The sequence below is a fragment of the Scyliorhinus torazame genome, chromosome 9 (assembly GCF_047496885.1).
Source record: "Scyliorhinus torazame isolate Kashiwa2021f chromosome 9, sScyTor2.1, whole genome shotgun sequence".
NCBI lineage: Eukaryota > Metazoa > Chordata > Chondrichthyes > Carcharhiniformes > Scyliorhinidae > Scyliorhinus > Scyliorhinus torazame.
In genome coordinates, this window is record NC_092715.1 from 216,071,012 (window position 1) to 216,094,518 (window position 23,507).

The 23,507-nt window shown below is 46.9% G+C and overlaps 1 protein-coding gene across 2 annotated transcripts in view; it reads left to right on the forward strand.

Moving 5' to 3' along the window:
* The window catches only part of LOC140429746 (uncharacterized), a 196,602-nt gene that overhangs the window by 111,693 nt on the left and 61,402 nt on the right, over window positions 1-23,507 (forward strand). Inside the window, exon 11 of one of the 2 annotated variants that reach the window (XM_072517106.1) lies at window positions 13,430-14,379. In XM_072517106.1, coding sequence (XP_072373207.1) covers window positions 13,430-14,379 — 950 coding nt within the window. The remainder of the gene's footprint in view (window positions 1-13,429; window positions 14,380-23,507) is intronic. The other variant, XM_072517107.1, reaches the window with a different exon arrangement.

Consider the following 23,507-nt stretch of genomic DNA (forward strand, 5'->3'; position numbering starts at 1 on the left):
AATACAGAAGGTGTTGATGTAGATACACTAAGACTGAGTAAACACTAGAGGGAGCACCGGAGACATCATGACATGCAGACATACAGCTAATCAACACGTAGAATAGGACACGACCAATGGGCAGTCAAGACACCCAGAGGTGACACTACCACAAGGGGGCAACCCATATAAAAGGACAGGGCACACGTGCTCTTTCTCTTTTCGATACTCCGTGAGAGATACAGGGGCAGATCGGAAGCATCACACCCACCTCATGGCTTAGAGCAGACTGGTTATTTAGATTGAGTTACTATAGCAAGATTAGCAGGAGAATCGAACTCAAGTAGGAGAATTGTTAACTGTTCAATAAATGTGTTAAACCTATCTCCAAGTCTGAATCTTCCTTTGTCAGAGTATACATCAAGAAAACAGCTTATGCTACATGAAGAAGCATAACACAGTGCTTCTTGGGCACAATGGGCAGCACGGTAGCATTATGGATAGCACAATTGCTTCACAGCTCCAGGGTCCCAGGTTCGATTCCCGGCTTGGGTCACTGTCTGTGCAGAGTCTGCACGTTCTCCCCGTGTGTGTGTGCGTTTCCTCCGGGTCCTCCGGTTTCCTCCCACAGTCCAAAGATGTGCAGGTTAGGTGGATTGGCCATGATAAATTGCCCTTAGTGTCCAAAATTGCCCTTAGTGTTGGGTGGGGTTACTGGGTTATGGGGATAGGGGGGAGGTGTTGACCTTGGGTAGGGTGCTCGTTCCAAGAGCCGGTGCCGACTAGATGGGCCGAATGACCTCCTGCACTGTAAATTCTATGTAAAACTGAAAGATATGAGAAGTGCTCATGTGAAACTGCATCATCTGAACAGAGTTAATAGCGGCAGAGAAACTAGGAGAATGGAATGGAGCTCTTACAGAAAGCAGAGTGCAAGGAAGTGTAGCCAATGTAGCCAACATAGCCATTGGGAGTCAGATAGCCATTGGGAATCAGTGGGCTTATGATGAATGTTTGTTGATTGCATTTCTGGAGATAGGCTAACAGAGAAATCGAGGAAAAGAAGGGAAGAGTTTTTTAAAAAAAACATTTTTCTAAATTCTCTTCCATTTTCACATTTTCTCCCACATTTACACCCATCAACAATAATCAGCAAGATATGTCAGTCCCCATAATAACAACAACGATCCCATCTACCCACCAACCCCCAAACCTCAACCCGCATGTTTACATAAACAAATGACAAAAATAAATCGGGAATTACCCGTAGTCACCCTTAATCTTACACAGCTCCCCCCCCCCCCCCCCCACCCCCCCCCCCACCCCAGGTCTCCAGCTCCTCCCGTCCACTGCCTCTTGTAAAACTCCTCCCCCTACCCTCGGTTCCTTCCCCCCCCAACTTTCCACCCCGTCTAGACCACTCGGACCCTGTTCTGCCAGGCTCCGCTGGCCGCAGCCCCTCCCCCCCACCTCACTCCCGTTCACTGGCCGGCACACACCGGCCAGCGTGGAGGCCCCCGCCCGGGTCCCTTTCCCACTTGCCCGGCCCCAGGAAAGCCCAAAGATCCCCTTTTAGCACACAAACCCCGCCTATCCACCTACACCCCAAAGAACTCTCATTTTGAGTGAAAGTCCCATCCCTTCCCTTGTCCAAATATATACCACCTTGGCTCCTTTAATCTCTACACCCGCGCGCAGTGATACAAAAAAGAAGAAAATACAGTCATGAGGTTACATCGGCACATGGCCATTCCTCAATGTCAGTTCTGCCACAGTCCTTCTGCTTTCGCAAACTCCTCCGCTGCTTCCGCCGTTCCAAAATAAAAGTTCCTGAGCTTGTAAGTCACCCTCAGCTTCGCTGGATATACAATGCTGCACAGCACCTTGCTAATGTACAGTGCCCTCTTCACCCGGTTGAAGGCAGCCCGCCTCCTTGCCAGCTCCACCGTAAAGTCCTGGTATACACGTATACCAGCTCCAGCCCACTGCACCACCCGCTTCTGCTTGGCCCAGCTCAGGACCTTCTCCTTCACCCTGTTCCTACGGAAGCACAGAGTCACTACCCTTGGCGGCTCACTCGCCTTTGGTAAAGGCCTCCACGACGGATGGGCCCGATCCAGTTCATATCGGGAGGGGCCCTCCCCCTCCCCCAGTAGTTTTGCCAGCATCGCGGCAAAATACTCAGTCGGCTTCGGTCCTTCAACTCCTTTGGGCAGCCCCACAATCCTCAAGTTCTGTCGCCTGGATCTATTTTCCAGGTCTTCAATTTTTCCTCGCAGATCCTTGTTAGTATCCATCACCTTCCACATCTCTTTCCCCATCGAGGCAAGTTGATCACCGTGCTGCAATAACGTCTCCTTCACTTCCTTCAGCGCCTCCCCTTGCTCTCGCACCTCCGTCCTCACCGGGGAAACCGCCTCCTCCACCAGCACACTCAAGACCTCCCTCATCTCCTTCCTCACCGTCTCCATGCATTTCGCAATCTGCGCCAACTGCTTTTCAAATTCCGCAGCCATCACCTTGGTTATTTCTTCAGCCGTAAGCAGTGCGGCCTTCCCTGGTGCTCCAGCCTCTATTTTTCCTGGTGACCCCGCGGTGACCTTTCCACTCCCCGACGGACCTCCAGCTCGTTTTTTTTCGGCCGTTTTTTTGCTCACCTTCGACATTTTTCTTTGGGTTTTTTTTCCTTCCTGTGTCTTCTCAGTGCCTCCTCCGTGCCTTCTCCCTTCTTCTGCCGCCTCCGCGGACCCTGGGACCGGGCTTAAAGCCCCGAAATTGCCGTTCCCGAGCGGGGGCTCTCCATTGTGCGGCAGCCTCCCGCCCGCCGTCACCGGAAGTCCAAGAAGGGAAGAGTTAGAGATGAATGATGACAGAAGGGTGGAAATTGGAAGTAAAGTTAATGAAGGTTTCCAATTCTGGGCAAGAACAAAATGGCACCTATATAATCAGCGATGTACTGAAAAAGGAGGTGATTGAGGGGACACCGAGTAGGACAAGAACAAGCAATGTTTCACATATCCCACAAAAAGGTAGGCATAGCTCGGATCTATGTGGGTGCATATAGCAATGGGCATAGGTGTGGAGAGACTGGACAAGGGGAGAAAAAATAAAGTTGAGATAGGAAGAAATCTGTTGAGTGCGGCAGGAATAGGCTGAGATGATGTGTCTACCTGGGCAGCCCTGTTTGTGGATCTTGGGAAGGAAGTAGAAGTGAACTGTTTGGAGTTGGAATACTGAGGTTTGCAACCATGGAGGGGAAATTTGCATAGGAGATGGGGGCAATGACAATCCTGGAAACAGTAACTTGATTGATGGCAGGGTCATGGTTCAGGGGGCGGTAGGAGGCTTTTGGAGAGTTGGTGTTGAACTCTGCTAGGTAGAGGTCACCAGACAACAACAGACACCCCTGTCAGCAGTTGTGCTCACAATGTTAGGGTTGCACCTGGGGGATAGAGTGCAGCAAGTTCGTAGGGAGACGGTAGATTTTGTAAGAGAAGAGAAATTTAGATGGCTGATATCATACTCGCAGTCCCCAATTAAAAGATCAAGAGAGGATAAAAGGACAAATGAAAAGATCTAGCTTGAGGAGCAGTTTGAGGAACGTTGAATGTCTTGAGATACCTATAATCGTGAGCAGATATGTAGGTACAGCAAGTAATTAAGAACACTGGAAACTGGTCAAAGTGTCTACTGGTCAAAGTGTCTGCTGAACTGGGGGGAGGGCTCCTGGCTAAAGAAGTGGGTTCAGATGCAATGAAAGAAGAGTTCAGTGCTATGCTGAGCTCAAATTTCATCAAGGTGGAGGCACACGTGCATAAAGCAGAATCCTTTGCTGAGGATAGATTGTTCAGGGTCAGAGTGGAAGGTTGAAGTGTATCATGAACACATGGCAGGGGGTGAGATTAGAAGAAGGCATGGGTCCGAGGGAGGAGAAGTGGAAGAAAGATTTGGAAATGTTGGTCCCTTGTTGAAACCTGCACTCCCAACATCTAAAAGGAAGGTAGGTAACAAATGTAACTCCTTTATCCAAAAAAAAGAGAGACTGATAGGAGACTATAGGCCAGTTAGCTTAATATCTGTTATGGGGAAAATGTTAGAAGCTATTATCAAGACGTTGTAGTAGAACACTTTGATAAATCTAAGGTAAGATGACAGAGTCAAATTTATTTAGTGAGAGGAAGATCATATTTAACCAATTTATTGGAGTTCTTTGAAGAAGTATTATGTGCTGTAAATAAAGGAGAACTGGTAGTTGTACTGTACTTTGATTTCCAGAAGGCATTTGATGAGGTGCTACATCAAAGGGTATTGCGGACATTAAAAACTCATGGTATAATGGGTAACATATTAGCATGGAATGAAGATTGACGAGCTAGCAGGAAACCGATTTGGCATAAAATAGTCAACTTGGCAAGATGCAATGAGTGGTGTGTCACAGGGATCTGGACTGGGCCCTCAACTTTTTACAATTTATATAAATGACTTGCATGGAAGGACTGAAAGTATGGTTGCTAAATTTGCTGATGAGACAAAGATAGGTAGGAAAAGTCAATTATGACTAGGATATAAGGAAGGTACAAAGGAAGGTTGTGAGCAGAAAAAATCTGGCAAATGGAGTATAATGTGCGAAAATATGAAATTGTCAATTTTGGCAGGAATAATAAAAGAAACATTTAAATGATGAGAGATTGCAGAGCTCTAAGTTGCAGCGGGATCTAGGTATCCTTGTGCATGAAAGACAAAAAGTTAGTATGTAGGTACAGCAAGTAATTAAGAATGCAAACAGAATGTTATTGTTTATTGTGAAGGGAATTTAATATAAAAGTCGAGACTTGATGCTTCACTTATATGGATCATTGATGTGACTACATCTCATGCTACAGTACTGTTTAGAGTATTCAACTCTTTGTTTAAGGAAGGATGTAAATGTGTTGAAACCAATTCAGAGGTTTACTAGACCAATACCTGGATAGTGAGAGTTGTCTTTGAGGAAAGATTGGACACACGAGGCTTGTATCTGCTGGAGTTTAAAGAGTAAAAGATGACTTGATTGAAATATTTAAGATTCTGAGGGGTCTTGGACAGGGTGGATGTGAAGAAGATGTTTCCTCTTGTGGGAGAATCTAGAACTAAGGGTCACTGTTTAAAAGTAGGGGCGGCCATTTGAGACCGAGATGAGGAGAATTTTTTTCTCTGAAGGTTGAGTCTTTTGAACTCATGTGTGAATGTGGATTTGAGGTTACCATCGGATCAACCATGATCTTATTGAATGGTAATGCAGGCTTGCTGGTTAAGTGTCCTACTCATGCTCCTAATTTGTGTGTTGATATAATATTTTTGTTAGGCGATAGATGAGTCAAAGGATGAAATGTAACTATGGACCAGGACAGCTTTGAGATGGTGAGTCAGTACTACTGAAGAGAGAGATAGAGTGTGGCTATGGTGACGCATGGGCTTCTGTGCGGATGTTAGGATCTGACGAGACCAGCGGTTTGAGGAACATTGAATGTCTTGAGATACCTATAATCCTGAGCAGATATGAAACGTGAAGGCTGGAATTTTAGTTTTAATCGTTGAGCAATAAGAGCTAGAGACAGTTGCTGAGGAAGGAAATGTGGCGATGAAGGTTTTGGTAGATGCCTGATCAATTCAAGGAAGGAAATAAAAAGCAATGAAGGTGAACAAGGTAAGAGACAAATGAAATTTTGTTGGAGGGAAGAGTAGAATTTTAAGGTAAAAATTCCCAGAAGTGGCGTTAAGTAAATAACAATGCATGCTTTGGATGTTGGAAATCTGAAATAAAAAAACAAGAAATGATGGAAAAGCTCAACAAATCGGGGGAAGGGGGTGTCATGCTTGAGGCCTGAACAGGTGTTCTGCAGATTGGTCACCTTGTCTACATTTGGTCTCCCAAAGTAGAGCAGATCACATTGTGAGAAGTGACTACAGTTAACTAAATTGAAAGACTTACAGTAATTTGCTGTTTCACCTAAAGGTGTTTAGGCCTTTGACAGTGAGGAGAGAGGAGGTAAAGGGGCAGGTGTTGCATCTCCGGTGCTGGTTGGAAAATTGGTGTAGTAAATGGATGGGATGTTGGTGATTGAGCATAGTGCCCAGGGTGTTCTGGAGGGAATGGCATCTTTAATGCTGGGAGGGCCAGAGATGTATTTGGTGGTGACACAAATGCCAGAGGATAATGCATTAAATACAGAGGCTGGTAGAATGGAAGATGAGATCAAGATTGAAAAAGAATCATTGCTTCCAGATCTGTTTTTTTTTTCACACTTCTGTTTTTATTTCAGATTTTCAGCATTTTAATTTAAAAAAAAATAATAATTTGAGGATGTGGCCATCGCTGGTTCGGCCAGCATTTATTGTCCATCCCTAGTTGCCCTTCAGGAGGTGGTGGTGAGTTGACTTCTTGAACCGCTGCAGTCCTTGAGGTGTAAGTACACCCACTGTGCTGTGGCGGGGGATGGGGGGGGGGCGGTTCCAGGGTATTACCCCAGCGACAGTGAAGGAACAGCTATATATTTCCACGTCAAGGTGGTGAGTGACTTGGAATGGAACCTCCAGGTATCTGCTGCTCTTGTCCTCCTAGATGATTGTGGTCATGGCTTTGGAAGGTGCTGTCTAAGGAACCTTGGTGAGTTGCTGCAGTGCATCTTGTAGATGGTACACATGGCTGCCACTGTTCTTCGGTGGTGGAGGGTTTGAATGTTTGTGGAAGGGGTAACAATGAAGCGGGCTACTTTGTCGTGGATGATGCCGAACTTCTTGAGTGTTGTTGGAGCTACACTCATCCAGGCAAGTGAAGAGTATTCCATTACACTCCTGACTTGTGCCTTGAAGATGGTCAGGCTTTGGGGGTCAGGAGGTGAGTTACTTACTGTAGGATTCCTAGCCTTTGACCTGCCCTGGTCGCCACAGTTTTAATAATGTTAGTCGAATTCAGTTTCTGATCAATGGCAACCTCCAAGATGTTGATTGTGGGGGATTCAGCGATGGTAATGCCATTGGATGTCAAGGGGTGGTGGTTAGATCCCCTCTTGTAGGCGATGGTCATTGCCTGGTGTGGAGCAAATGTAACTTGCCACTTCTCAGCCCAAGCCTGGATATTGTACTAGTCTTGCTGCATTTGGACATGGACTGCTTCATTACCTGAGGAGTCACGTGTGGTGCTGAACATTGTGCAGTCATCTGCAAACATCCCCAATTCCTATTTTTCCAATTAAGGGGCAATTTAACATGGCCAATCCACCTACCCTGCACATCTTTGGGTTGACGGGATGTGACCCAGGCAGACATGGGGAGAATGCGCAAACTCCACACGGACAAACTCTGAACCCAGGTCCTTGGTGCTGTGAGGCAGCAGTGCTAACCACTGCGCCACCATGCCACCCAACATCCCCACTTCTGACCTTATGATGGAAAGAAGTCATTGATGAAGCAGCTGAAGATGGTTGGGCCTAGGACACTACCCTGATGAATTCCTGGAGCTGAGATGATTGACCTCCAACCACCACAACCATCTTCCTTTGTGCCAGGTTAAACTCCAACCTGCGGAGAGTTTCCCCCCGTATTCCCATTGACTCCAGTTTTGCTCGGGCTCCTTGGTGCCATACCCGGTCAAATGCTGTTTTCATCGATTATAGATTATCATAGAATTTACAGTGCAGAAGGAGGCCATTCGGCCCATCGTGTCTGCACCGGCTCTTAGAAAGAGCACCCTACCCATGGTCAACGCCGCCACCTTATCCCCATAACCCAGTAACCCCACCCAACACTAAGGGCAATTTATCATGGCCAATCTACCTAACCTGCACATCTTTCGACTGTGGGAGGAAACCGGAGCACCCGGAGGAAACCCACGCACAGACAGTGACCCAAGCCGGAATCGAACATGGGACCCTGGAGCTGTGAAGCAATTGTGCTATTCACAAGGCTACCATGCTGCCCCTGTTTTGGTGTCAAGGGCAGTCACTCACCTCACCTCGGGCATTCAGCTCTTTTGTCCATGTTTGAACCAAGACTGTAATGAGGTCAGGAGCTGAGTGATCCTGGCGGAACCCAAACTGAGCATCAGTGAGTAGGTTATTGCTGAGTAAGTGCCGCTTCATTGCACTGATGATAACTCCTTCCATCACTTTGCTGATGATGGAGAGTAGACTGATAGGGTGGTAAATGGCTGGATTTGTCCTGTTTCTTATGTACAGGACTCACCTGGGCAATTTTCCACATTGCCGCTTAGCTGCCAGTGTTGTAGCTATACTAGAACAGCTTGGCTGGGGCGCATCTGCAATGTTTTACTTTTATTTATTTAGGGAAGGTTGGGTCCGACGAACTTGATTAATTTTTTGAGGCGATAACAAGGACGTTGATGACTTTGGCCCATTTGCTGTAGTCTATACGATTTTAGCAAGACTTTTGACAAGGTCCCATTGGGCATACTGGTCAGAAAAATAAAACACAGATTCAAAAGAAATGGCACGTTGGAACTAAAATTGACTTAATGGCAGGAAGCAAAGGTTAATTAATAGTGAAGAGATATTTTTTGTTAAAGGTGTTATTGATGATTTTACATATCATACACTATATAAGCAGTAAGGAAAGCTGACCCCCTCCCACTTTACTCGTTGTTTCATGATCCTTTCCTGGGCCCTTCACTGAACAGTGGGCAGTTATCCGCTATGTACAAGCGAGGAGTGCCCTCCTTCCCTTGAGGGTTTCTCTTCCTGTGTTCTTGTTCTTGGCTTTCTGGCCCCTTTGTCTGTTGTTTTCTGGCCTCCCCTCCTTTTTCCTGTAACCCCCCCCCCCACGCTCCCCTTTGTGTCTGCTCCCTGTGGTCCTGTTCGCTCCCGTGAGTCCGCCGAGCTGAATTCTCCGACGGGCGATTGGAGAAGCAGCAAAGGCTCGTGCGTCGATCCTCTTCCCCACGAATAGTTCTGGCTGGTCCGAAGACTGACGCTTTTGTGCAGGCCTCCACCTTCACCCCTATAACCTTGGATATTGCCTCGAAGAAGGCTCTGCAGAACCTGACAAGTCTGGGGAATGCCCAGAACGTGTGGACATGGTTGGTCGGACCACCCTGGCACCATTCACATATGTCCTCCACATCTGGGAAGAACCTGCTCATTCTGATTCTTGTCAAGTGTGCTCTGTGCACCACTTTCAGTTGCATGAGGTTTAGCCTTGCGCATGAGGAGGTGGTGCTGGCCCTGCACAGTGCTTCGTTCCAGAGTCCCCACCCTATTTCCATCTCGAACTCTTCCTCCCATTTTTCCAGAGTTTCGTCCAGTGGAGCGCAATTCGTTTCGAGAAGTCAGCCGTACAGGTCCCCCCCCCCCCCCCCCCCCATCCTGTCAGATCAACTGTACTTGCCTTGTTGATATGTCCCTGCACTGGGGCTTCCCTTTGTTAGTTGGCCATCCAAAATGGCCACGGTCACTGTACTCCCCATGAGGCCAGGGCCCTGCACTTCAGGGTTTTACTTTGTCCAGGGCGTCACCCAAAATGGCCACCAACTGTGTGTATGCCATGTGGGTGAGCCTCTTCATTCCGGACTTTCCCTTTGTTTAGGGACTCTGCAAAGTGACTGTTTGCAGTGCCATCTTGTTCCATGTTTCCGATATCGACCTGCTGACGCCATACTAGAGCACCCCATTCCCCTTTATCATTTTGTTCTCGCCATGGTTTTGGTTCCCCCTTCTGCCCCCCTCGCTGGCCGCCCCTCCCGCCAGGAGTGCTCTCCCGACGGAAAAATGCGCCATGGCCTCTTTATCTCTCATACTTCCTAGTGTTAGCTTTCCCGCTAGTGTAATGATCCCTCCACCAGGATAGATCTGACTCCCTCCTACGCCTGCTCTGCTAGTATCCCTGCTATCTCCTCCTATTGCTCTCTTGTGTTCTGCTGCCCTTGCTGCTCCTTCCTATGAGCTGGTTCCCCCGCTCATAGCGAGTCGATGCATTCCCGGGCAAATTTGTCCATTTCTTTCTTTCGTTTTCTCCGTATCTTCCTCTCTTGCTGCCTGGCCTGACCATTCTTACGGACGAACTCATCTGCCTCTGCTGGGACAGTAAAATAATGTTCTTTGCCCTGGTAAATTACTCAGAGCCTGGCTGGGAATAACATCCCGAATCTGACCTTACTCTTGTACAGGGCTGCCATTGCATGGTTAAATTCAGCCCTGCGCTTTGCTAGGTCCGCCCCAATGTCCTGGTACACTCTTATCTTATATCTTCCTAGTTGCACGTCTTCGACTGTCGAGCCCAGCGAAGGTTCCTTTCTCGGTCCTGATATTTGTGTAGCTTGGCAATTATCAGTCTCGGCTGCTCCCTGGCCCCAGGGTTTGGCCGGAGCGACCTGTGTTGCTCTGGCGGCTTGGGGAAGCTGTTCCTCTCAACCAGATTGCCCAGAATTTGGGCCAGGTAGTCGGTTGTTGTCCCTGCCCGCGATCCCCTCTGGCAGGCCCCCTATCTGAATGTTCTGTCTCCTCGACGATTCTCCTGGTCCTCAACCTTCCCTTTCAGGCTCCCCTGGGTCTCCACCAACCTCTTGATGTCGGCCTCCAGGGCGGCGATTCGGTTGCCCTGATCCGTGACGCCTTTGCCAGTTCTCGTTTCGTGCTTCCCTGGGGCTTCCGGTTTCCTCCCCATGCCTTCGAGTGCCTTCTGCACTCATTGCATATTGTTCCTTGGGTCACGAACATCCTCCATACATCGCCTGGATCGTTTTCCCGGTCACTGATCTCCCTCTCTCGGGGGAGGCAGGGGACCCCTTGCCTCATGGGTCCTCAGACCCGCTTGCTCGCCACACCTGTCCCTTGTCGCAATTCCTGGTGTCCCTGCGGCCTCTCGAGCTTCTGCTTCCTAGCATTTTTGCTGTTTGTACTAATGTTGAGGGTGAGGGAATGTTTAAGTTCAATTTTGCGGGCTAAATTTGACCAAAAGTGCCTACTTTTCTGTTGTATGGAGGAGAGCAACCTGATGTGCAACTACTCAGCACATGTCCGTCACCGGAAGTCAGCAGATGTTTTTGTAATTGAAAGACTGTTTCCAGTGAGGTTCACAGTGCTCAAAAACAAGGCCACTTGTTTTTGTGGTGTATCGTAGTGATGGGGACTTAAATGTACGCCGCATGATTAAGAAAAAATATTTGTGTGGTTGATGGAAAGGAAGAAAGCAATAGACTAGTTAGATATCAACGGACTGGTCAGTTGGTGGAAGGAATGGAATTGAACCTGGAGAGGTTTGAGGTAATGCATTGTGGAGATGGGGGTAAACAAGGTATGCATGGCAGTATAGGGAGAAATGTAGAGTAACAAAATGTATTTCGAAAGATCCCTGAAGGGAGCAGGATAGGTAGATAAGATGGTTCAGAAGGTACACAGGATACTTTCCGTTATTTACATGAGAGATAGAATATCAGTGCAGGAAGTTGTGCTGAAACTGTATAGAACACTCATTTGGCCACAGTTGGAATAATGCGTACTGATCTGGTCACTGCATTTCAGGAAGGATTGCACCAGAGAAGGGATTTACAAGAATGGACCAGGAACTGAGACTTTTAGTTATGAGCGAAAATCGGATGTGTTGGGGTTGTTTTCTTTTGAACACTGAGAGATGATTCAATTGAGATGTGTAGAATTAGTAGAGACCTAGATCGAGTGCATAGGATTATCCAATTCCCCTTAACAGACAAGTGAATGACCAGGCGGTGAAGATTTCAAGTAATCAGCAGAAGTGTTAGAGGGGAAATTGAGAACTTCTTTCATCCGGAAGGTGGTGGGAATTTGGAACTCATTGGCTTTTAAAAAAATATTTCCTGGGATGTGGGTATTGCTGGCGAGGGCATCCGTAATTGTCCTTCAGAAGGTGGTCAGCTGCCTTGAACCCGCCTCCCCCGCGCGACAAACAGCTCCTCAAACACGGTCACAAACATCCCCCACCTTTTCTCAAACGTACCACTATGCATCATTGGTAGAGGCACTGGATGTTAGAGTTATGGATGGGGTGCCAATCAAGCAGACTGCTTTGCCCTGGATGATGTTGAGTTTCTTAAATATTGTTGGAGCCACACTCATCCAGGCAAGGAGAGAATAGTTCATCACCGTCCTAACTTGTGCCTTGTAGATGGTGATCAGGCTTCAGGGAGTCAGGAGGTGAGTTACTTACTCCAAAACCCGACCTCTGATCTACTCTTGCAGACAGAGTATTTATACTGCTGGCCCAGTTCAGTTTCTGGTCAATGGTAATCCCCAGGATTTTGATGGTGGGGATTCAGCAATAGTCATTCCTTTGAATGTCAAGGAGAGCTAGTTGGATTCTCTCTTGTTGGAGATGGTCATTTCCTGGCATTTGTGTTGTGTGAATATTACTTGCCATTTATCAGCTCTACCCTGAATGCTGTGCAGTCCTAGCTGCATGTGGCACAGGTGCTTCAGGAGCTGAGGAGTCGTGAATGATGCTGAACGTTGTGCAATCATCAGTGACCATTTCAATTCTGGCCTTATGATAAAGGAAAGGTTATTGATGAAGCAGCTGATAATGCTTGGACTAGGACACTAACTGAGGAACTCCTCCAGCAATGTCCTGGAGCTGAAATGATTAGCCTCCAAAAACCATAACCATATTCCTGTCCCAATTAACTGTGATTAGTGTAACAAATGAGCTATTCTTTAATTGGCAATAAGGAATCTTGGGCATCCAACATATTAAAAAAAACTCCCACAGCAATTTGAAAATTGATGATTAGAGAGCATTTTATCAGTTCTCATGACCACTGAACGAGGAACTTTGCCTTGATGATTTCTTCAAATTAAAATACACGATCCAGAGAAGTTGAAAATAGACAAATGGCAGCTTCAGAGCAAAGCGCAGGAAATAGTTAAAGACGGGAAGTAAAGATCATTCTGGAATAATTTGCTCAAAATCGGCACCTATTTTTAAGGTAATTGCTATTGCTAATGTTCTGTCCTCTTTCTGTCTGTGATTGGGTCACAATAATTATAGGTCATTTTATTCGATAGAAATGGCTGTCCATCAAATTTTTAGTATGGGGTGACTGCAACATCTCATTCCCAACACGCTTTATCAGTTCTCATGACAACTGAACTAGGAACTTTGCCGAGATTCATATACTAACGAATGTGTCTGTTTGGAGTTTTAATCTGATCATTCTCATGCTATTCAGCAGTTTACACTGCCAATCTGATCATTCTCATGCTATTCAGCAGTTTTCACTGCCTGTCTGTTTGAACTTGTGACCTTAGTGAAACCATTTTGATCCTAAATCATTTCTTCCTTTTAAACTTATTATATATTAAAACTAGATTTCTATCATATTCCCAACATTATTGGTCACTATTACAAATTTACTTCGGTAATATGCTAACAGCAATTCTTAGCCTAACATTGAACTGATAACTTTTTAAAAACACTTTTTCCACAGGCCAGCAGTTTCTGCATTACCACACCCAAAAGAAGATATTCAAATTCCTCCAACACTTGACCACGAGTTTGAGTTTGAAGAAGAGAGCTTCTGTTTTGTGAATTGGATTGCAATCCCAAGGAAAGCGATCATTCAGGACCCAGCTGAACAGGAAAAGAAATCTGTCTTGGCTGCAAAGAAAGCAAAAAAGAAAGAAAGAGTACAGAAGACAGAATTAACAAGAAAAAAAGTTATCATTCCATTAAAAAAATTGTCTATGAACAAAAATAATCGGTCAAAAATTGAGAATCAACCAGAAGGGTGTGGAAGAAAATCTACACACCTGTTAAAATATAATAAAACTGTTGGCAGCACTGAGAAAAAGGAACAAGAAATACAAAATGAATCCTTATTGCACTCCAAACACTTGTTATCTACCAAACAAAAAGAAATAGCAGGAAAAAAACGAGGCAGACCAAGAAAAAACATTGTGGTTGAGTCTGTAGAAGCTGACGAGGAGATTTTAGGAGAAAATTTCCATGTTGATAATGAAAACGGAACTGAAAAGTCCAGACTGTCTGAGGAAGGTGTAATTACTTGCAAGAAGTTCCCAGAATCTGGACGTTCAGTAAATTTGCCATCATCCGACCCAAAACATTTGGCTCCCAGGCAAACAGGAAGAAAAACTCGAGGAAGACCAAGAAAAAAGTGTGCAGGTAAGCCTGACAGAGCTAAAGGGCAAGAGGAATTACAAGAAGATTTCTGTATTGAGGATGTTAGAAACAGAACTGAAAAGTCCCATCTCTCTAAACAAGATGCAACTTCTTCTGGGAGAAACGCCGAACCTAAAAGTTCAGCAGATTTTCCCCAGCCATATACTCATGAAAAAAGATCAAAGCTACCTTTATTGACAAAACCGCAAACTCAAAACAAAAAGAAACCAAAGGGAGGACAGAAGCAGAAACCGACAGGTAACTTTTTTTCATTTGAATATTTATATTTCCAGTAATATTTTGGATCCCCTGTTTATTTATATACATACATTTAAAAATGGATATTGTAGTCTAATACTTTGCTGTTGAGATTTCACCAGTCACTATAGGCAACATCAGTAGAGTTACTGCATATTATCTGCCTATGAATCATAGAATTTACAGTGCAGAAGAAGGCTTTTTGGTCCATCGAGTCTGCACCATCCCCTGGAAAGAGCACCCCACCCAAGCTCCAGGTTCCACCCTATCCCAGTAACTCAGTAACCCTACCTAATCGTTTGGACACCAAGGGGCAATTTAGCATGGCCAATCCACCTAACCTTCTCATCTTTGGACTGGGAGGAAACCAGAGCACCCGCAGGAAACCCACAAAGACGTGGAGAGAAAGTGCAAACTCCACACAGTCACCTGAGGCCGGAATTTTACTTTGGACCCTGGAGCTGTGAGGCAGCACTGCTAACCACTGTGCCACTGTGGGTTGCTTTTAAGTGGTAATTCTAATTTCAAAATTATTAGTATCTTTAATTTTCGCCAAGAATGCAATGTGAGTACGAGGCCAGTAATGTTTCCATATTTTGGTTCCTAGTCAGATTGTGTTTTATCATAATAATAATTATGCTTGACTTGATGTGCACAGCTTGCAGGAAAATACAACTAATTTGTGCAAAATATTGAGATGAATGGAAGTATTGTCGTTAAATCCTGCAATTGGAGAAAGGATCTCGAGCATCCATGTTTTAGGGGTGGTCTATATATTCAGGGCACATTTCAAATGAATATGAACCTTCCCTGGCCTGGGATCTGTATTCTGTATATCTACGTAAAGTATATTCAGATTTGTTTTGTTATTTTACCGATATCTGGCTCACCAATGCCAGTCAATTAAAGTTTCTCTGAATGATGGCATGCTATTTAGCACCTGAGGTTTTTTAAATTATATTTTAGCAAAGCCGCTCAATTTACTTAATCTTATATCATTGCCTCTTCTCGACATGTAACATGTTTTATTATTCATTCCTGGGATATAGATATCGCTGGCATGGTGGGCCACCTTCTTGAACCACTGCAATTTGATCCTTGTAGTAAAAATACTCTGCCAGCCTTGTTCGGGATGGATTCCAAGATTTTGGCCCTCTGGGTACTCGGGTTTCCTCCCACCGTCCAAAGATGTGCAGGTTAGGTGGACTGGCCATGCTAAATTGCCCTTGGTGTCCAAAACAATGGTTGGGTGGCGTTGCTGGGTTATGTGGGCTTAAGTAGAGTGCTCTTTACAAGGGCCGGTGCAGACTCGATGGGCCGAATGGCTTCCTTCTGCATTGTAAATTCTATGATTTTATGATTCTGTGATCAGTGAAGAAAAATGCTGATCAATTTCCAAGTCATGACGATGTGCAGGGAAGGGCTGTCAAAGAAGCCTTGGAGAATTGCTGACGTGCATCTTCTAATTGGTAAACTGTAAACACGGTGTGCCAGTGGTGGATGGATAGATATTTAAAGTGGTGGATGGGTGGCAGAAAAATGGGCTGCTTTGTTCTGAATGGTGTCAAGCTTCTTTGCGTGTTGTTGGAGCTGCACTCATCCAGGAAAGTGGAGATTATTCCATCACACTCGTGATTTGTTCCTTGTAGATGGTGGACAGGCTTTGGGTATCAGGAGGTGAGTTACTCTCCAGAAAATTCCCAGTTTCTGACCTGTTTTTATAACCACAGTATACCACAATAACCACAATATACCTATATATATGGCTGTTTATGGTTAATGATGACCCCATGGATATTGATGGTGGATGATTCCATGATAGTAGAACAGATTAGACTTTCTCTTATTGGAGAAGGCCATTTTCTGGCACTTGTGTGCCATGAATGTTACTTGCCACTTATCAATTCACACTGGAATTTTGTCCAGGCCTTGTTGCATGTGGACAAAAACTGTTTTATTATCTGAGAAAATTGTGAATGGAAATGAAGATGCAATGATCATTGGCCCTTCCCAGTTCTTACTTTATGATGGAGTGAAAGTAATTGTTGAAGCAGCTGAAGATGGTTCTGCCTAAGAGACTATAAACAATAGAATAGAACATTACAGCGCAGTGCAGGCCCTTCGGCCCTCGATGTTGCGCCGACCTGTGAAACCAATTAAAGCCCATCTACACTATTCCATTATCATCCATATGTTTATCCAATGACCATTTAAATGCCCTTAATGTTGGCGAGTCCACTACTGTTGCAGGCAGAGCATTCCACGCCCTTACTACTCTCTGAGTAAAGAACCTACCTCTGACATCTGTCCTATATATATCTCCCCTCAATTTAAAGCAATGTCCCCTCGTGCGAGCCATCACCATCCGAGGAAGAAGGCTCTCACTGTCCACCCTATCTAATCCTCTGATCATCTTGTATGCTTCTATTAAGTCACCTCTTAACCTTCTTCTCTCTAACGAAAACAGCCTCCAGTCCCTCAGCCTTTCCTCATAAGATCTTCCCTCCATACCAGGCAACATCTGGGTAAATCTCCTCTGCACCCTTTCCAATGCTTCCACATCCTTCCTATAATGTGGCGACCAGAACTGCATGCAATACTCCAAATGCGGCCACACCAGAGTTTTGTACAGCTGCAACAGACCTCATGGCTCCGAAACTCAATCCCTCTGCCAATAAAAGCTAACACACTGTACGCCTTCTTAACAACCCTCTCAATCTGGGTGGAAACTTTCAGGGATCTATGTACATGGACACCGAGATCTCTCTGCTCATCCACACTGCCAAGAATCTTACCATTGGCCCAGTACTCTGGATTCCTGTTACTCCTTCCAAAAGGAATCCCCTCTCACTTTTCTGCACTAAACTCCACTTCTCAGCCCAGCTCTGCAGCTTATCTATGTCCCTCTGTAGCCTGCAATATCCTTCCACACTGTCCACAACTCCACCGACTTTAGTGTCATTGGCGAATTTACTCACCCATTTATAAAAATAACAAACAGCAGTGGCCCCAAAACAGATCCTTGTGGTACACCACAAGTAACTGAACTCCAGGCTGAACATTTCCCATCAACCACCACCCTCTGTCTTCTTACAGCTAGCCAATTTCTGATCCAAACCGCTAAATCACCCTCAATCCCATGCCTCCGCATTTTCTGCAATAGCCTACCATGGGGAACCTTGTCAAACGCTTTACTGAAATCCATATACACTACATCAACTGCTTTACCCTCATCCACTTGTTTGGTCACCTTCTCAAAGAACTCTAAGGTTTGTGAGGCACGACCTACCCTTCACAGAATCGTGTTGACTATCTCTAATCAAATTATTCCTTTCTAGATGATGATAAATCCTATCTCTTCTAAACCTTTCCAAGACTCTTTGCCCACAACAGAAGTAAGGCTCACTGGTCTATAGTTACTGGGGTGGTCTCTACTCCCCTTCTTGAACAAGGGGGCAACATTTGCTATCCTCCAGTCTTCTGGCACTATTCCTGTAGACAATGACGACATAAAGATCAAAGCCAAAGGCTCTGCAATCTCCTCCCTAGCTTCCCTAGAATCCAAGGATAAATCCCATCTGGCCCAGGGGACTTGTATATTTTCACACTTTCCAGAATTGCTAACACCTCCTCCTTATGAACTTCAATTCCATCTAGTCTAATAGCCTGAATCTCAGTATTCTCCTCGACAACATTGTCTTTTTCCTGTGTGAATACTGACGAAAAATATTCATTTAGCGCCTCTCCTATCTCCTTGGACTCCACGCACAACTTCCCACTACTGTCCTTGACTGGTCCTGCTCTTACCCTAGTCATTCTTTTATTCCTGACATACCTATAGAAAGCTTTAGGGTTTTCCTTGACCCTACCTGCCAAGGATTCTCATGTCCCCTCCTGGCTCCTCTTAGCTCTCTCTTTAGGTCCTTCTTGGCTAACTTGTAACTCTCAAGCACCCTAACTGAATCTTCACGTCTCATCTTTACATCAGCCTCCTCCTTCCTCTTGACAAGTGATTCAACTACTTTAGTAAACCACGGTTCCCTCGCTTGACCACTTCCTCCCTGCCTGACAGGTACATACTTATCAAGAACACGCAGTAGCTGTTCCTTGAACGCGCAGTAGCTGTTCCTTGAACAAGCTCCACATTTCAATTGTGACCATCCCCTGCAGTTTCCTTTCCCATCCTATGCATCCTAAGTCTTGCCTAACCGCATCATAATTGCCTTTCCCCCAGCTATAACTCTTGCCCTGCAGTATATACCTATCCCTTTCCATCGCTAAAGTAAATGTAACCGAATTGTGGTCACTATCACCAAAGTGCTCACCTACCTCCAAATCTAACACCTGGCCTGGTTCATTACCCATTACCAAATCCAATGTGGGGCCTCCTCTTGTTGGCCTATCTACATACTGTGTCAGGAAACCCTCCTGCACACATTGGACAAAAACTGACCCATCTAAAGTACTCGGAACTATAGCGTTTCCAGTCAATATTTGGAAAGTTGAAGTCCCCCATAACAACTACCCTGTTACTTACGCTTCTATCCGGAATCAGCTTTGCAATCCTTTCCTCTACATCTCTGGAACTTTTCGGAGGCCTATAGAAAACTCCCAACAGGGTGACCTCTCCTTTCATGTTTCTAACCTCAGCCCATACTACCTCAGTAGACGAGTCCTCATCAAACGTCCTTTCTGCCACCATAATACTGTCCTTGACTAACAATGCCACCCCTCCCCCTCTTTTACCATCTTCCCTGAGCTTACTGAAACATCTAAACCCCACCTGCAACAACCATTCCTGTCCCTGCTCTATCCATGTCTCTAAAATGGCCACAACATCGAAGTCCCAGGTACCAACCCATGCTGCAAGTTCACCCACCTTCTTCCGGATGCTCCTGCCATTGAAGTAGACACACTTCAAACCACCTTCCTGCCTGCCAGTACGCTCCTGCGACCTTGAAACCTTACTTATGCCTCACTACTCTCAACCTCCTGTACACTGGAGCTACAATTCAGATTCCCATCCCCCTGCTGAATTAGTTCAAACCCTCCTGAAGAGCATCAGCAAATTTCCCCCCAGGATATTGTACCCCTCTGGTTCAGGTGTCGACCATCCCATTTGTAGAGGTCCCACCTACCCCAGAATGAGCCCCAATTAGCCAGGTATCTGAATCCTTCCCTGCTGCATCCTCCCTGTAGCCACGTGTTCAACTGTGTTCTCTCCCTATTCCTCATCTCGCTAGCACGTGGAACGGGTAACAACCCAGAGATAATAACTCTGTTTGTTCTAGCTCTAAGATTCCACCCTAGCCCCCTGAATACCCGCCTTTCATCCCCATCCCTTTTCCTACCTATGTTGCTGGTGCCTTTGTGGACCACTACTTGGGGCTGCTTCTCCTCCCCCTTCAGGATCCCGAAAACACGATCCGAGACATCATGGACCCTGGCACCTGGGAGGCAACACACCAACCACGAGTCTGTCTCATTCCCACAGAATCTCCTATCTGTCCCCCTAACTATGGAGTCCCCAATGACTAATGCTCTACTCCTCTCCCCCCTTCCCTTCTGAGCACCAGGGGCCGACTCTGTGCCAGAGACCTGTACCCCATGGCTTACCCCTGGTAAGTCACCCCCAGTGACTTACTGTATCCAAAGCGGTATACTTGTTACTAAGGGGAACGACCACAGGGGATCCCTGTACTGACTGCTTCCTCCCTGCCCCTCTCACCATCACCCATCTATCTTCATTTTTCAGAGTAACTACATCCTTGAAGCTTCTATCTATGACCACCACTGCCTCCCGAACGCTTGAGCCGTTCATCCCGTCTTTCGCATGGATTCTCCTTGCTCTCTGTTCCTGTAGATGCTAAGTTTGTTATTGTATCCCATGTCCTCCTTCCGGATGTCATTTCCCTACCTTCTCTTCCCCCCCCCACCTCCCTGATTCTCCTCTATTCCCTGTCTCTTCACTCTTTCACGCCCCCCCCCCCCCCCCGCCCCTCCTGTGGTTCGCCTTTCTTTCCTCTTAGGTTTAGCTGTCTCCACCTCCCCACACCCCCCTGTCTATCTCTCCCTCTCATGCCTCGGCTACTTTCACCTGATTTTTGGCTACCTGGCTATTCTTCTGCTTGTTCGTTGGCCACAAACAGGTCCCGGAACAATTGGGTGAATGGCTCCCATGTTCTGTGGAAGCCGTCGTCTGACCCACGGATGGCGAATTTGATTTTCTCCATTTGGAGAGATTCTGAGAGGTCGGACAGCCAGTCTGCAGCTTTGGGTGGTGCTGCTGACCGCCAGCTGAACAGGATTCTACGGCGGACGATCATGGAGGCAAAGGCGAGGGGTCCGCCCTCCTCCCCAGGAATAGATCTGGCTGGTCTGATACCCTGAAGACCACCACTTTCGGGCATGGCTCCACCCTCATCCCCAACACTTTGGACATTGCTTCGAAGAAGGCTGTCCAGTACCCTGCAAGTCTGGGGCAAGACCAGAACACGTGTGCGTGATTGGCCGGGCCTCCTTGGCACCGTTCACATCTATCCTCTACCTCCGGGAAGAACCTACTCATACGAGTTCTTGTTAAGTGGGCTCTATGTACCACTTTTAGTTGCGTCAGGCTGAGCCTTGCGCACGTGGAGGTGGAGTTGACCCTGTGCAGTGCTTCCCTCCCGAGTCCCCACCTTATTTCAATCCCCAGGTCCTCCTCCCATTTCTTTCTTGTTGCATCCAGTACGGTGTCGGCCCTTTCTACCAGTCGGTCATACATGTTGCTACAGTTCCCTTTATCTAGTATGCTTGCGTCCAGTAACTCTTCCAGTAATGTCTGTCGTGGCGGTTGTGGGTACGTCCTTGTCTCCATTCGTAGGAAGTTTTTGAGTTGCAGGTACCTTAGCTCATTCCCCCGGCTAGCTGGAATTTCTCTCTCAGTTCGTCCAGTGTTGCGATCCTGCCGTCCGTGTATAGGTCCCTTCGTCCTTACCCCACTTTTTAAAGGTGCCGTCAGTCAGCGCTGGTGTGACCCTATGGTTGTTGCAGATGGGAGCTTTGTCCAACATTTTGGTCAGGCCAAATCATCGTTGGTTCCAGGACTGGAGGATGGCTATCACCACCGGGCTGCTGGAGTGTTTTTTGGGTGGGAATGGAAGTGCCACAATGGCGAGGGCCCGGAATGAGGTCCCCTTGCAGGAGGCCTCTTCCGCGCGCACCCACTCGGCTTCTGGCTCCTTGATCCATCCCCTTATTTGCTCGGCCATCGCCGCCCAGTGGTCGAATTGTAGGTTTAGGAGGGCTAGCCCCCACCCCCCTCCCCGGATTTTGTTTTTTGTAGGACCTTCTTTGGGATCCTAACATTCCCCCCCCCCCCCATACGAATGCCATGATTAGTTTGTCTAGTGCTTTGAAAAAGGCCTTGGGGCTGTAGATCGGTAAGGATCTAAGTAGGAAGAGGTACCTGGGCAGTATGTTCATTTTGATCGTCTGGACTCTCCCCGCGAGGGAGAGGGAGAGTGGGAGTATGTTCCATCTTTGCAGGTCCTTTTTTACTTCCTCTGTCAGACTGGTGAGGTTCCATTTGTGGATCCCTTTCCAGTCATGGGCTATTTGGATCCCCAGGTAGCGGAATTTGTGTCAGGCTTGTTTAAAAGGCAGTCCCATTAGTGCTGCCCCCCCCCTACTTATAGGTGTACCGGGAAGATCTCGCTTTTGCTCATGTTGAGTTTGTAGCCCGAGAAGGTGCCAAACTCTTTCAGGAGCGCGATGATTCCGTCCATGCTGCTTTGTGGGTCCGAAATGTAGAGCAGCAGGTTCTCTGCATAGAGTGAGCGCGCGAAATGGCCGCCCTCGTCCGGGCCGGGAGGAACTCGATCGACTGGACCCGCTCCGTCTCGTAGGACCTGTGCTGTGCCGTTTCGGCCGCCTGGATTTGGAAGTACCAGCTGGTCGCGTTCTCATGGAGGACGCAGGTCTCGATGGCAGTCGCTAGGGTGAGGCGCTTTATTTTAAGGAGCTGCTGGCGTAGGGTGTCCGAGATGACCCCAAAAACTATCTGATCCCGAATCATGGAGTTGGAGGTGGCCTCATAGCCGCAGGACTGCGCGAGGATACGGAGGTGTGTCAAGTAAGATTGGAAAGGCTCATCCTTACCCTGCAGGCGCTGCTGGAATAGGTACCTCTCGAAGCTCTCATTGACTTCCACGCTGAAGTGTTCCTCGAACTTCAGAAGCACCGTCTTATATTTTGTTTTGTCCTCGCCTTCCGCGAATGCCAGGGAATTATAGATGTGGATGGCGTGTTGCCCCGCCGTGGAGAGGAGGAGGGCGATCTTCCTGGTGTCCGATGCATTCTCCCTGTCTGTGGCTTCTAGGAACAGCTTCCAGTTTACGCCGAGATTACCAGCGATTCGGAGCAACTGTGGTGGGCTGATGTTTTCCATGGAGCAGGATGGCGGATTTCTGAAAGGGTGCAGGTAGGTCTCACAGTCGCTGGTTAGCGTCCACTACTGGTATCATGTCGTGTTGGATGTTCTGATGCACAAATGATCCAACACGGCTGTAGATGGTACAGCAGGGGCTGTTTAGCACAGGGCTAAATTGCTTGCTTTGAAAGTAGACCAATGGAGGCCAGCAGCACGGTTCAATTCCCGTACCAGCCTCCCCGAACAGGCGCCGGAATGTGGCGACTAGGGGCTTTTCACAGTAACTTCATTTGAAGCCTACTTGTGACAATAAGCGATTTTCATTTCATTCATTTCATTACGTTTCAACTCTGTTTCATTGTCTAAACAACGGTAACAACTAACTACTGGCTTGGGTACGTGCTTCACCAGCTAACCTGTGGACCCAGCCCTATCACTATCTTAGTGAGGCACTCAGCACATTGTCTATGTCTGAGTGGCGCGCTGTGAGCTCTGTGCTCTGAACTATCTCCTGGTAGAATCAGCGGGAATTGTGGTGTTCCCTGTTTTACAGTGCGTGTGCTCTCACTGGTGATTGGCTGCGATGTTATGTGTGTGCTGATTGGCCCAACTGCCTGTCCATCAGTGTGTGTGTGATTGCACCATGATATGCTGATGTGGATATCACGACATGAGCGCAATTGCTAGTGGCTCAATCGCTAGAGCGAACAGCAAC